This window comes from Puntigrus tetrazona, chromosome 1, assembly GCF_018831695.1.
Source record: "Puntigrus tetrazona isolate hp1 chromosome 1, ASM1883169v1, whole genome shotgun sequence".
NCBI classification, from domain to species: domain Eukaryota; kingdom Metazoa; phylum Chordata; class Actinopteri; order Cypriniformes; family Cyprinidae; genus Puntigrus; species Puntigrus tetrazona.
Genome location: NC_056699.1, coordinates 16,232,362 through 16,244,970, shown reverse-complemented (window position 1 = coordinate 16,244,970; position 12,609 = coordinate 16,232,362). Strand labels below are relative to the sequence as shown.

The following is a 12,609-nucleotide window of genomic DNA, read 5'->3' as shown; positions in this document are numbered from 1 at the left end:
AAGACAATGCAGTAATATCTGCAGTGAACATTTGAGTTTCTAAATGACTTACGGATTTTTATTGTGTACTCTCAATTGTAAGTCGCTTTGGATAAAAGCGTCTGCAAAATGACTAAATGTAAATGTAAATGTAAATGTACGATTGATACTTATAACTACTACTTATACTTAAAATGCTTAAAAATAAGCATTACTCATGTATAGTAATTCTTAGCTATAGGTTTTGTATTTTTAGCATTACTATATATTTAGCAAAAAAAACAACAACTGTAAATGGTATGTATCTTATTTTTTTTTTTGTTTGTTTGTGATATTATCTTACCTCAGAAACAAAAATGCTTTCTATAATCAAGGGATATTGGAACTTTATGGAAAATGAATCTAAGCAGAACTTCTGAAAGAAGCATTTTCCTACTTTTTTGTAATTGTTGAATTCTGTGGAACAGATTCAAATATGGTAAAGAGTGTTTAACTTTCTGAGTGATAAGCATTTTAGTTCTGCTGGATATTCTGGGGTGTTATGTGGGATACCATGGAGGCCAGGGTAGTGCTCTCTGCGTTTTATGAATGAGCAAATGATTACAGATGGAGAGAAAGGGAGAGTGTGCGGATGTTGATTTGAGTTGCTGAAGGCTCTTGAATGAGCTGTGATGAGGAGGGGGAGGAAGACTGCAGGACTCAGTTGGTTCTACAGCAGATAAAATTATCCCATTCGCACGATTTACATTCCAGTGACAGAGTGAAGGATGATTTCAGAGCCAAATGCTTTTTACACAGATGGAGGGAAAGTTGTGTGTGTGTGTGTGTGTGTGTGTGTGTGTGTGTGTGTGTGTACGGGATGTGTAGGCAAAAGACAGAGAGAACTGTGTTTCTGTCACCTTCAGTAAAATGTCCACAATCCTTTGCTGATACTCCAGAGCCTGTTTGTCATTCTTGAAGTCCTCAAATGTCTGTGAGGCAAGGAGATATTAATATTCAGATCTGATTAAAGGGCAGATGAACTACATTCTACATGTATAACACATTAGCAGAACACTGATGATTTTAGTGCACACTGATTTATGGATTAGCTGATGCACACCAGCGCCAGGACGTTGAGGAACTCTCGAGTGTCAAAGTGCAGAAGAGTTCGGATGTATGGATACACTTCCTCTTCCTGTGCAGCCTCCACCGAGTGTAGACGAATGAGAAACTCAAACACCTGGAACCCATTCAGAGATACAATATAAATTGCATAGCACTTATTTTTTTCTTTTTTTAAGATGACCTTTGGTGTCATTGAACACTTAATGTTATTGTTTTAAAACTATAATAACTGATTAACTAAAATATATATATATATATATATATATATATATATATATATATATATATATATATATATATATATATATATATATAGCATACATGTAAAAACTCTGTAATATTTGAATATATCTCATTTATCGCAGGTATGTGCTCGTGGGTCAACCCCTCTACACAATAACTAAATCAAAATTCAACCCATTATCATCAGAGTACAGTACAGGGCTGACTAGTTGCCATGGTGACCAGGTGGTACACTTTCCTGCTAGTGTGTGTGTGTGTGTGTGTGTGTTTGAGCAGCACAGACCAAAAGATTAGCTATTATCTGCCATTCACACACACATAAAAAGGGGTAATTGGACATCATTTGGAGGGGCTCATCTTGGCAACGCCAGTGTTGTGTGAGGTGGTTTTATTTCAGGAAAGATTTGGACGTGCAAATGTGACACCATGTGTGTGTGACTGGATGGGAATGTGTGGATGGGTGCCATTGCAATGAAGGATCAAAGAGAAACAGGAGTCTCTCTGTGCACATGTGTCCCTTTGAACATGACCCCTTAGGGCCCAAAGGATGATACGCCACTTGATGAGACAATTTACTGTTACATTTGTTCATGCAAAAACACAGCTGTGGATCTTTCAGGTAACGACACAGTATTAATAATCAAGGGGATGTAAACTTTTGAATGGGTTATTTTTATAAATCTATTTTTCTAAAAACTATTATTTTCTTATGTGGACTACATGTCTTTTCCAGGTAAGTACTAAATAATTTTTTTTTTAAATGCACAAATGAATTTAATCGATAAATGTGTTTGCATCATAGTATATTTTTTATGATGCACATTTTTAGAATTTATGTGCATCTTGATATTTCCATCCAGCGTTTTTTAATGTGATATTCGAAAATGCGCATAAAAACAGGTGAATGGAAACGTGGCTTATGTTAATATACTCTACGGACATGTTTGCCAGACAAAATGGCAGATTCTGTGTTATGACTGGTCAGATTGCCTGAACAGTCCACGTTCCATGGTAAACAGATAATAATGTCAATAGATAATGTCCTGGCAGAAAACACCAGAACATTTCCCATTTTTTTCGGCAGCCCATCTTAAAAACGAAATCTGGATTCTTCCACACTCTCCTTGATTCATTCGAGAACATTCTGTCTTGTTTCAGTACAGATCATCTCTACACATCATTGGAGTAAACAACCCTGTCTTTCATGCTTTTCACTCAAACCTATAGAGTGTGACAGCACTCAATGTGTGTGAGTGTAAGAGTAGCTTTAGGATGTGTGTGAGATCCATGTCCGTATTTAAGTTCCTCTGGAGGTTGTCCATCCAAGAATGAATCACTTGAGCACTTTGAATGGGCAACAAAGAGAAAATCCCCTAAAAGCCCTGCTGAGCGCAAACTGCAGAGAATACTAAACACGCACACTCGTGCTGTACAGAACTGAGGGAGCAAGAGTGGTGTGACTCATACAAACCCGTACGAACAAAACAGACACGGCGTTACGGTGTTGAGCTGTATGGAACATGAGTATGTGACTTCTAGCCAAACAATACAAGTCCTCTGCAATCTGGGTTTAATCAGACTACTTACCTGGTTTTTCACCTGAGGGACCAGATCTTCAGGAATGTCACCTAACGGATAAGCCCGTCCTGCCAAACAACAGCTGGCAGGGGAGAAGGAAACAGGTGTGTAATGGTACGCAACTGTGTATGAGTGCAGTACTTATGCAGAAAGTCACCTCACCTGATGTACACCAGCAGTTTGTTTCCCATCACAACATGCTCATCTGAGGAAGGAAACAAATGGCAAAATGTGATTATGTGCACTTTAGTTTAGCATTAGCTGACCGCATTTCGGGAATGAAAACCTTTCTACCTCAGCAGTCAAAAATCTGTGGCATTTTCACTGTTTATCTATTTATTATCTATTAATAACAGTGTTATTAAGCAGATTTGCTTGTCTTCTCATGTTAAGTCTGTCAACATGCAAAAGAAAGTTTCAATTATTGGTTTTAGTTCTTAATTCTGAGTTAAATTTAAAAAAAAAAAATTAAAAGACAAAAAAAAAAAAAAAAAAACACTTGTATGCATCTTCTAGGATTTCTCGCACAATTTGGGAGGAACAAACAATAAAAATTGTGTAATTTTTAAAACAATCTAGGTTTGTTGTATTTGTAGGGCTTAATTTGTTTAACAATTTGGTCAAAATCCTGTGACCAATAAATAAAATTTATTTGTTTGTTAATACATTTGCTTATACATTTATTCATTTGTAATAAACACAAATACAACTTATACTAAACAAAAAAAAAATGTTACCATACATTTTACTATAAAATAAGTTTATATTACATTTAAACTGTAAAATTGTAATATAAACAATTAAAGTTGTCTAAATTACATTTTCAGATGTTAAACCACTAAAACGTTATATTAATGGAAAACTATAGGGAGTCCTTAAAGCTTCTCTTTTGATGATATACATATACATACACAAAAGCACGATAAAAAAAACAGACATTTTCTGGGATAGAAGTATTTGGATTAATGTTGCATGTATTGTTTTATGCTGGTTCTCTGTTCTACCTGTTAGAGGCTTTCCTTCACGAAGAGGAAGACCAATCGCCTGAAAGAGTTTCTAAAAAAAACAGCAAACAGAAGCAGATCATTTGTATTATTTGTTATTATTTGTAAACAAGAACATTACTTACAGAACTAATTTCAATAATACACAATTGTAACAACTAATTAGCTATTTTCTAACAACCAGCCAATAAAAGAATGTAAAGTATTAAGCAAAAAAAAAAACCAGAGAGAGCCAGTAATCCCCCCCAAAAAAATCCCCTCTGGAAGTTTGTTCATGCTCTCTTTTGATTTCATCTTGACTTTTAGCTCTCTCATACCGAGCTTCTAATATTGTGTTAAGGATGTCCTATCTCCAGCACTAGTCTCACAGCAGCACCTGCAAGACACGGTCACGTAAATCAGCACCACACACACTACAGCAAAGTGCTGTTGTGTTTGGTCAGTGTGCGTGTGTGTGACATTTTGGCCATGAAACAAATGAAACCCTTTCTCAGTCGCCTTTCATCTGGGGTTCAGAAAAATCCCCTGACAACAAGGCTTTCATCTTTTTCTAGCTTAACAGTGAGAAACACACAGCAAAAAAAACTCACTTTATGAGGGAAAACACACATGTGGATCAAAAATGTGCACACAAACCCTTGATGTGTCCCTAAAGGCTTACCAGGTTCAACTGAGTGGTTTCTGCTTTGTGGGGCAATTATACCATCAGCGCATGAATGAAAAAATAAATTGAAAGCCGGAATGCATGACTTTTGCCCAGCTTTTGACCCAATTTACAGTTTAAACAAGTCAACGCTAGTTGTCAGAGCCAGATTTTGAGCAGAAGGGGTTATAGTGTATGATATTTTAGCTTCAGTCCATGATTCCATCTAGTTGAAATCCATAATTCATAGCAACACACGATAATGTACAATGTGCTTTACACTGAGGGTTAATTCAAATATGACATGCTTGTTTGACACAGGTTTTGGGGGAATGACTTCTTATGATGATTTCACGCTATCATACCTCCATGGGGCTGATGTAGTCGTTCATGCCACTGTTGAAGACGTAGATCATGGCGTCATACAGCTGGTTATCCCAGCACATCTGCACCACCTACAAACGTTCAGTAGACAGATGCCGAGTTAAGCAGTACAGATGGTGAAGAGCTGCTGCTATGAAGTTTGCTCATACACACCTGTTGTATGTCCAGATTAGTGATGTCCATATGGACCAGGCATCCCTCCACGCTATCCATCATGCCATTGTCCTGGAAATAGCTGAGGAGGTCTCTCATGACGGGTGCAGTCAGACAACCAATCCTCTCGCTCAGAATGTAAGGCTCCAGACTCTCCAGAAACACACCCCTGGCCACGGAGTTCTCCACCAGCCGAGGGTAGATCTGGTTAAACAGCAGGTCGCTGAGCAGAGGAGAGATTGTTTTAGAAATTAGATGGGTCATCACATTGCCTGTGTGCTTTGTGTGTGTGTGTGTGTTTCATTAAGTTGACTGCACCTGTAGTGTTTCTATATATATATATATATATATATATATATATATATATATATATATATATATATATATATATCCCCAAGTATTGTTTGTTGTTCCTGTGCACAAACATTTGACACACAACATTGTTCCTGTGCACAAACATACTGAAAGAACTTTATATGGAAATGATCATCTGGACTTAAAACAGTTGTCCTTTTAGAGATACTGCTCTCAGACGGATGCTCTTATAGCGCTCTGTCATTTGCTCATCAGTGTAGTCTGTGAAGCTGTCAAGACTTTGTCACATTAAATCACATTAATTTTTACATTTTACAGATAACTATAAAAAGCACAATAAGCAATATGCCTAACTATATGCTTAGAAGTATGTTATAAGCTCTTTATTTAAAGCATTCCCGTGTCTCATGTCATGTAGTTTTCCTACAGCAGCTCACTATGTTTTCTCCACATTTTTTCAAAAGCTTATATGTGTTATTCATTGTCCAGTGTTCTCCTCACCAATTTTTTTTTTTTTTAGAATTAAAGGTTTTAGTGCTGTGATTCATCACTGAGATCATGTCTTAAAACGGTTTACTTTTGAAACACCTACTGACAAAATGAATGGGAAAAATACCTCCATATAACCGAGGCCAATGAGACAGTGGGTGAACATGTAAAGACTATGGGTCCATCCAAATACCCAAACAGCCAAAAATGCCAAATTTAATGCTTATTCTATAAGCATTAAAAAAACTAATTAAAATGTCACTTTCAAAAAAACAAGCACAAAGTGATCTTTTTATATAGATAATTCAAAGTCAGATGTTATGCATAAAGCACATGGGCTGCAGGCAGTCTTTCTAGCGCAGAGGTCTGTCACATGTTACTGGTGAGCTCCCTGATCAAAGTACAAACACCGAACAAAGAAGCTTTAAAATGCACATACAAACTACACACTTCCTTCTCTATAATGCATTAGTGACGGATTTGAAAATGCAATATAAAATCTCAAAGTACTCTCCCTCTGTATATCACCGAATTATGAAATTTAACAATTAACATCCGATTCAAAAACAACAACCATTCAAAGTCTGTATAATTAATATTATTATTAAAAGCTGCAAGCAAATACCAAACACATAAAAACATCACTGCTAACTGGACGTGCATTTAAAAACAAACCTACTGTGATAAGAGATTATCAGTTAGTGATGTGTCACCAGCACCTGAAGTGTGAGAGAGGTACAGGACTCTAGCAGAAAACAGGAAGTGATGACAGGGATTAAAGTCTCCGTGGAGACAGCGTGATAGCTACTCTAGGCAGTGGGACAAGCAGGAGTACAAGATCTATGAATGAATGTCACATTTGGAAATATTTTTACTGTTATTTCAAATAACTGTTTACAATTTGAATATATTTTTAAATGTAATTTATTTCTGTGATTCCAAAGCTGATTTATTAGATTAGTCTTCAGTGTCAAGTCATGCTGACCTGCTGTTCAAGTCACATCTATTATTATTATTATTATTATTATTATTATTATTAAAAGCAGTTTTTAAAGATTCTTTGATGAACAGAAAGATTCAAAGATCAGCATTCATCTGAAATAAAAATAGTTTGTAACATTATTTACTAAGATCTTAGGGAAAGAAAAAAAAATAATTTTAACAAAGATGCTTTTAATAAATGCTTTCTATTCATTAAAATTGGAAAAGAATCTACTCAGCTGTTTAAAACATAATAATAATAATAATAATAATAATAATAATAATAATAATAATAACAATATGCTTAAAATTTGAGTAATACAGCAATTTCTGAAGAATAATGTAAATGGAGTAATGATGCTAAATAAAATTTGAATAAATTATATTTTAAAATAATAATAAAATAGTAAATAGTAAAAGATATTTAATAATTGTACTGTTTTTGCTCTACTTTGGAGCAAATAAATGAAGGCTTGGTTAGCAGAAGATTCTTTTAATAAAATCTTACTGTTCAAAAACTTTTGATTTGTAGTGTATTTTTGGTGAAGGATCAGCCTGTGTCTTCATGAACAGCCTGTCAAATCCTCCGGTGCAGAGCAGGTGATTTTTTGGGGCGTCTACCACTTGACTTTTTAACCCATAACTCTCAGGATCTTTTAAAAAACATAGTAATAACTGTGTTACTACCTGAAGAACAATGGTATGAAAAATATATGTTTGCAAAAATGTTAACATTTTAAGGCTATGGTCTTAAACCTTTTGATCAACTGATGAAAATCTTGAGTTTAAATGTAGTTAAATGTAATCATTGTTAATAATTTATTCATGAAATTTATATAGCATGATCAAACTAACAATTAATAAATTAGACATATAAATAATAATAACAGTAGATTTGGCTTAAGTTAATTTATTGACGTGAATTTGAGAACTCAAATCTTGTTCCTATAGCACACGCAGACATCCGTTTTCTGAGAAACTACAGAAAAATAAAACAATAGCTTTTTGACATATTTTTAGATGTCGAAATAGGAAACATGTCAATTACAGATTGTGAAGCCAATCAATTTTTCTGACAGCTTCTTGTACTGTAGCTATGGTAACACAGACACTAAATGATGCCCTTCGCGCACACAGAACTCTTGTTCAGAACTAGGGTCGCCATGATCAATGAGGTAAAACAAGCAATAAGCAAATACAACTACCACTTCCCCATCAGAGCCAAAGGCTCCATCATTACAAAAAAATGTGCTCTGGAACGTGGTTACCGATGCCTATAGAGTGAACGGACACTTTGCAAAGGTGGGAGACGATAGAAAGGTGGGATGAGTTTCAGAAACTGTTCATCAGTAAATCGTGAAGAATTTGACATTATAGTAAATGTCTTGATCGTGATTTTTCACTTAGTTGGGCATTAAAATATAGCTGGGAAACATTCAGTACAATGACAGTAGTGTTACAGCAACTTCTTTAGTTTATAGTTTATTCTTTAGTTTATCACAGCTTCTCAAGATCATGAAATATGCTAAGAACTATTTATCAACTAATAACCCAATTACCTTAGCTAACACAGTCAGTCTGAAGTGACAGCAAACCAAAGCTGTGTTGAAAACATCTGGCTTTTAACCATTTTTATTCACGTATTAGCATGATATAGGCAGACGTTTAATGTAAATATGAGCACTTGAACTGTGTGAGCTTTGTGTGCGTCTATTCTTTTTGCTTTGCACCTCAGTTGGGCCTTAAATGTGGTAAAATAGAACTTGTTTTGGCAGGAATATCTGGACATCAATTCATAATCTGACTGCCAATAATGTTACATTATATATACTGTATATATATATATATAATCTTACAATTCAGTAAAAGACAATTTATTATGTCAATGTTACCGAATTATGATGATTTTTTAGCACAGAAGTAAAAAATGTTCTTATTTAAAACCATTTAATCATAAATAGATAATTGATCATTCTAATAATAATAATAACAACAATAATGATAATAAGAATAATTATTATTATTCATACGCATTTCCATGACTTGTAATTATTTTTTATTTTTTTATAAAATCTAATTCATTAACATAATTATTAAATGTTTATTTAACTACAGCGATTAACACATCACAATTTCCAAACTCCCTGATATTTTCCAGGTTTGCTATGACCACGGCAACCCTGTACTAAACTGCTTTACATCCACCCAGAGAGACAGTGTTTTTCTAAAGAGGATCACAGTTTGTCCCAGTATGACAGAACACATTTCCCTGAAGGGCATGGGTGTTTGAGAGCCCCAAAATACATACACACATCAGTGTCAACACACACAGACACACATTTACAGAATTATGATGAGAGACTCTGGCATTCTGTGAACAGCAGGGCTTTTTAAACACGACATCAGTGAATGCACCTACTCACTGTAACCACTGACACAAAGTGTCACAGCTGTCAGTGCGCCTCACATCTAGAGACACAGCACCATTAAACTCATCTCTAACTCAGACATGAGTCAACGGTGTATATGAGGACAAAAGCAGAAACCATTCAACATGCACATAAATGAGACATTTCCCTGAATAACCTTTCCCTTTGTGCGTGCGTCGATGTTAATAATGACGTCCGAGACAGTAAAACGCCAAATCATTAGAAAAGAATAGTTTGAACCTTACAAATAGAAATAGAGTTTGAGCGCAATTCCAAAAAGCGCAGATAGGAGGGGAAAAATCTGTGCAAATAAAGAACACAAGACAGCAGAAGCCAATAATCAGTTATGCCTCATTTTTGCAGACGCTTTCATCCAAAGCAACAAGTAGGAGAGCATTTGTGACCCTGGACCACAAAGCCAGTGATGAGGATGAAATTTTTATATATCATCAAAAAAGCTGCATAAATAAGCTTTCCATTGATGTGTGGTTTGTTAGGGCTGGACAATATTTGGTGAGAGAGACACAACTATTTAAACATCTGGAACTTGAGGGTGCAAATGATAGCCTGTATTTTTCCATTAGAGACGTGACGTTACGGTAGGTTAAATAATAACACGAAAATCTGAATGCGTTCATTAGTGTCATCGCGACATAACACATACTTTGTTTGAAATAAGGATGTAGTTGGCCTTTGCTCCTTTTCTGGGGTGCATTTTACCCCAGACTGCTATATATATATATATATATATATATATATATATAGCAAAAGAATTGAACGAATTAAAGACATAATAAAAGCTCATGGCACAGGCGCTAAAGAAATGATTCCCCTTGTGATTGGCTGAATTTTAGTTCACTCAAATCAGAGAACATGGGCGGTAATACTGGTGATAGGTCAAAAAAGTGCCGTGGACAGAATTGGCTGTTTCCCCGTCCCCTGAAACCAACACAGTCTATTAAGAGCAGCGCAAATCATCACCTGCTGTAAGACATGCTGTTTTGGGCTTTAAATAATGCCACAAATACCTAAATCTAACAATACTCTCTACCATAAATGTACAGATCAAAAGGAAAACTCTTAAATGGTGAGTCGCAAAAATAACTGTTCATGCCTTTTTAGAGCAAATTTAGTCATCTTTAGTCTTTTCTGTTGGTACGCTGTAAAAAAAGTCTTTGAGGCGATATCCCCCTTAATTCGCTTTGAGTGCCCCCAAAAAAAAGCTATATAAATCCAAGTAATTAATATTATTATAAAAGATTTAATATTATGAGTATATTATTAAACTGTAAAGTCCATTACATTTACTTCTGCATGGTATTTTTATACGCCTGATGGATAACACCAACCAGCTAACAGCTATATTTACTTCAAATGTTTTGAGATGGATTACCATGGAGTGTCTAGTCATACACAACATAATAACAAGAAATGACAGGATGATATGTGTGATGATAACAAGAGAGGAGAGGCAAAGAAGAGTGGAGGTTGAAAGTGTGAGGCAGGTCTGATAACGACAGCTGCTGACCTTTCCTGGCATTGATAACACAACAAGAAACTAAATTACACAGCCAGGAAATTGGCTTGTGGCAAGGACAGAAAATAATGCTCCCAGAATATGAGGAGAAAGGTGAGGGGCATTTCATTTTCTGCCCGTCTGAAATATAAATAACAGTTTGTCATAGATTTTTTTTTTCATTTCTACAAATATAAAAAGCTTGATAAAATATAACCCAGAATAAACTACAAATCTTCAAATTTATAAAGATCATGCATTTATGTTAATGTTTATGTCATCTGCAGCTCTTTAAAGTGCTTGTATAATTGGGAATGAGCAAAGGGCAGATGCTTTGCATGCTGAAGGTCTTTTTGAAGCGGCACGTCTTTATTGCAGATTTCTGACGTTCGGTCTGCAGGTAACCCATTTTCACTTTGCTTGTGTACGTTTTGCTTCTACAGCGCTGCTTTTCAGAGTTGAGAGGAGCGAGCAAATTCTTTCACATTATCCACCACAGCCATCACTTATCTGCCTCACTGCACACTTTACATTTAAATTTACCCATATGCATTTGACACACACTCACTTTTATTAAAAGGAACCGGCATTGCATGTCAAGGTGAACCTTAAAAAAAAAAAAAAAAAAAAAAAAAAAAATCTGTTTATGTATTCCCTGGGAGTTACATGACACGTCACACTGGCTAGAAAAATCAAAAGGTTATGCAGAGATGCTGATGATGATGTTGCACCATTTACATTTTTGGCTTCATATTTTTTTCAGTACCAGTATTCAAGTGCAGTACTTTAAATGTCGTGTAACCCCCAATTTTAGATTTCTATGGTGCTTACCGCAGGTTTGAAAGATGCTGAAAGGGAATCTTTTGCTAAAATTAAAATTACCCCATGATTTTCTCACCCTAAAGTCATCCTAGACTTTATGACTTCTTCCTTTCGGATGATAGCAATTAGAGTTATATTAAAATTAATGTCCTGGCTCTTCCAAGTTTTAAAATGCCAGTGAATGGGTGTTGAGATTTTGAAATCCAACGAAGTGCATCCATCCATCATGAAAAGTGCTCCATGGCTGGGTAAATAAAGGCTTTCTGAAGTGAAGTGATGTGTTTGTTTAAGAATAATATCCATATTAAAAAACTTAAACATAAACCGTAGCTCCCACTGTCCGTTGTTTACACAATCAAGAGAGAGCGGAGAATGACGTAAGATATAGAATATTGTTACGCTAATCATGTGGAACACTTTTTATGATGGATGACAACTATAATTTAATGCACAAATAAATTTACCGGCCACTTCATTAGGTGCACCGGATCACTGGCTCGGTAATGCAAATATCCGCCAATAACACGGCAGCAATTTAATTCATCTACGTTGGGGACAAAGCCTTCTCTGCTGGTCTGAACGTTATCAGAAACTCTGACTTAGTTTTACTTTATTTTTTTTATGAATGTGTATTAAACGATCTACAATAATCCATCCTCTTTGTTTAACGACTTTTCTCTTGGTTGAGCTGCATCTAGTAGTGTTTGTTTAGAGGAGAGCTTTTATCCAATCATATTTCAGCAATCGCTTTGCCAGGGTCAAAGAAATCTGCCTAAGGCCTTCAGAATCAGCAGTGCAGGCTTCTGTACCTTAAAATCAATGGCAGGGAAAATGATGGATTAACCAATCAGATTTCCAGTTGGCAGCCACGAGTCTCGGGAGTCTCGATCTCTGCTGCAACGTTTGGATGTTAGGGTCAGAACGTGGCGTGAACGACATGAAAGAATGGATTGGAACTGCCTTGTA

At 35.6% G+C, this 12,609-nt stretch overlaps 1 protein-coding gene across 2 annotated transcripts in view; it reads right to left on the bottom strand.

Moving 5' to 3' along the window:
• The window catches only part of vps8 (VPS8 subunit of CORVET complex), an 89,935-nt gene that overhangs the window by 53,872 nt on the left and 23,454 nt on the right, over positions 1–12,609 (bottom strand). For both annotated transcript variants that reach the window (XM_043237951.1, XM_043237958.1), the window contains 7 exons: positions 5,092–5,314; positions 4,920–5,009; positions 3,912–3,963; positions 3,070–3,112; positions 2,917–2,989; positions 1,082–1,201; positions 879–950 (listed from right to left, as the gene is read on the bottom strand). In XM_043237951.1, coding sequence (XP_043093886.1) covers positions 879–950; positions 1,082–1,201; positions 2,917–2,989; positions 3,070–3,112; positions 3,912–3,963; positions 4,920–5,009; positions 5,092–5,314 — 673 coding nt within the window. The remainder of the gene's footprint in view (positions 1–878; positions 951–1,081; positions 1,202–2,916; positions 2,990–3,069; positions 3,113–3,911; positions 3,964–4,919; positions 5,010–5,091; positions 5,315–12,609) is intronic.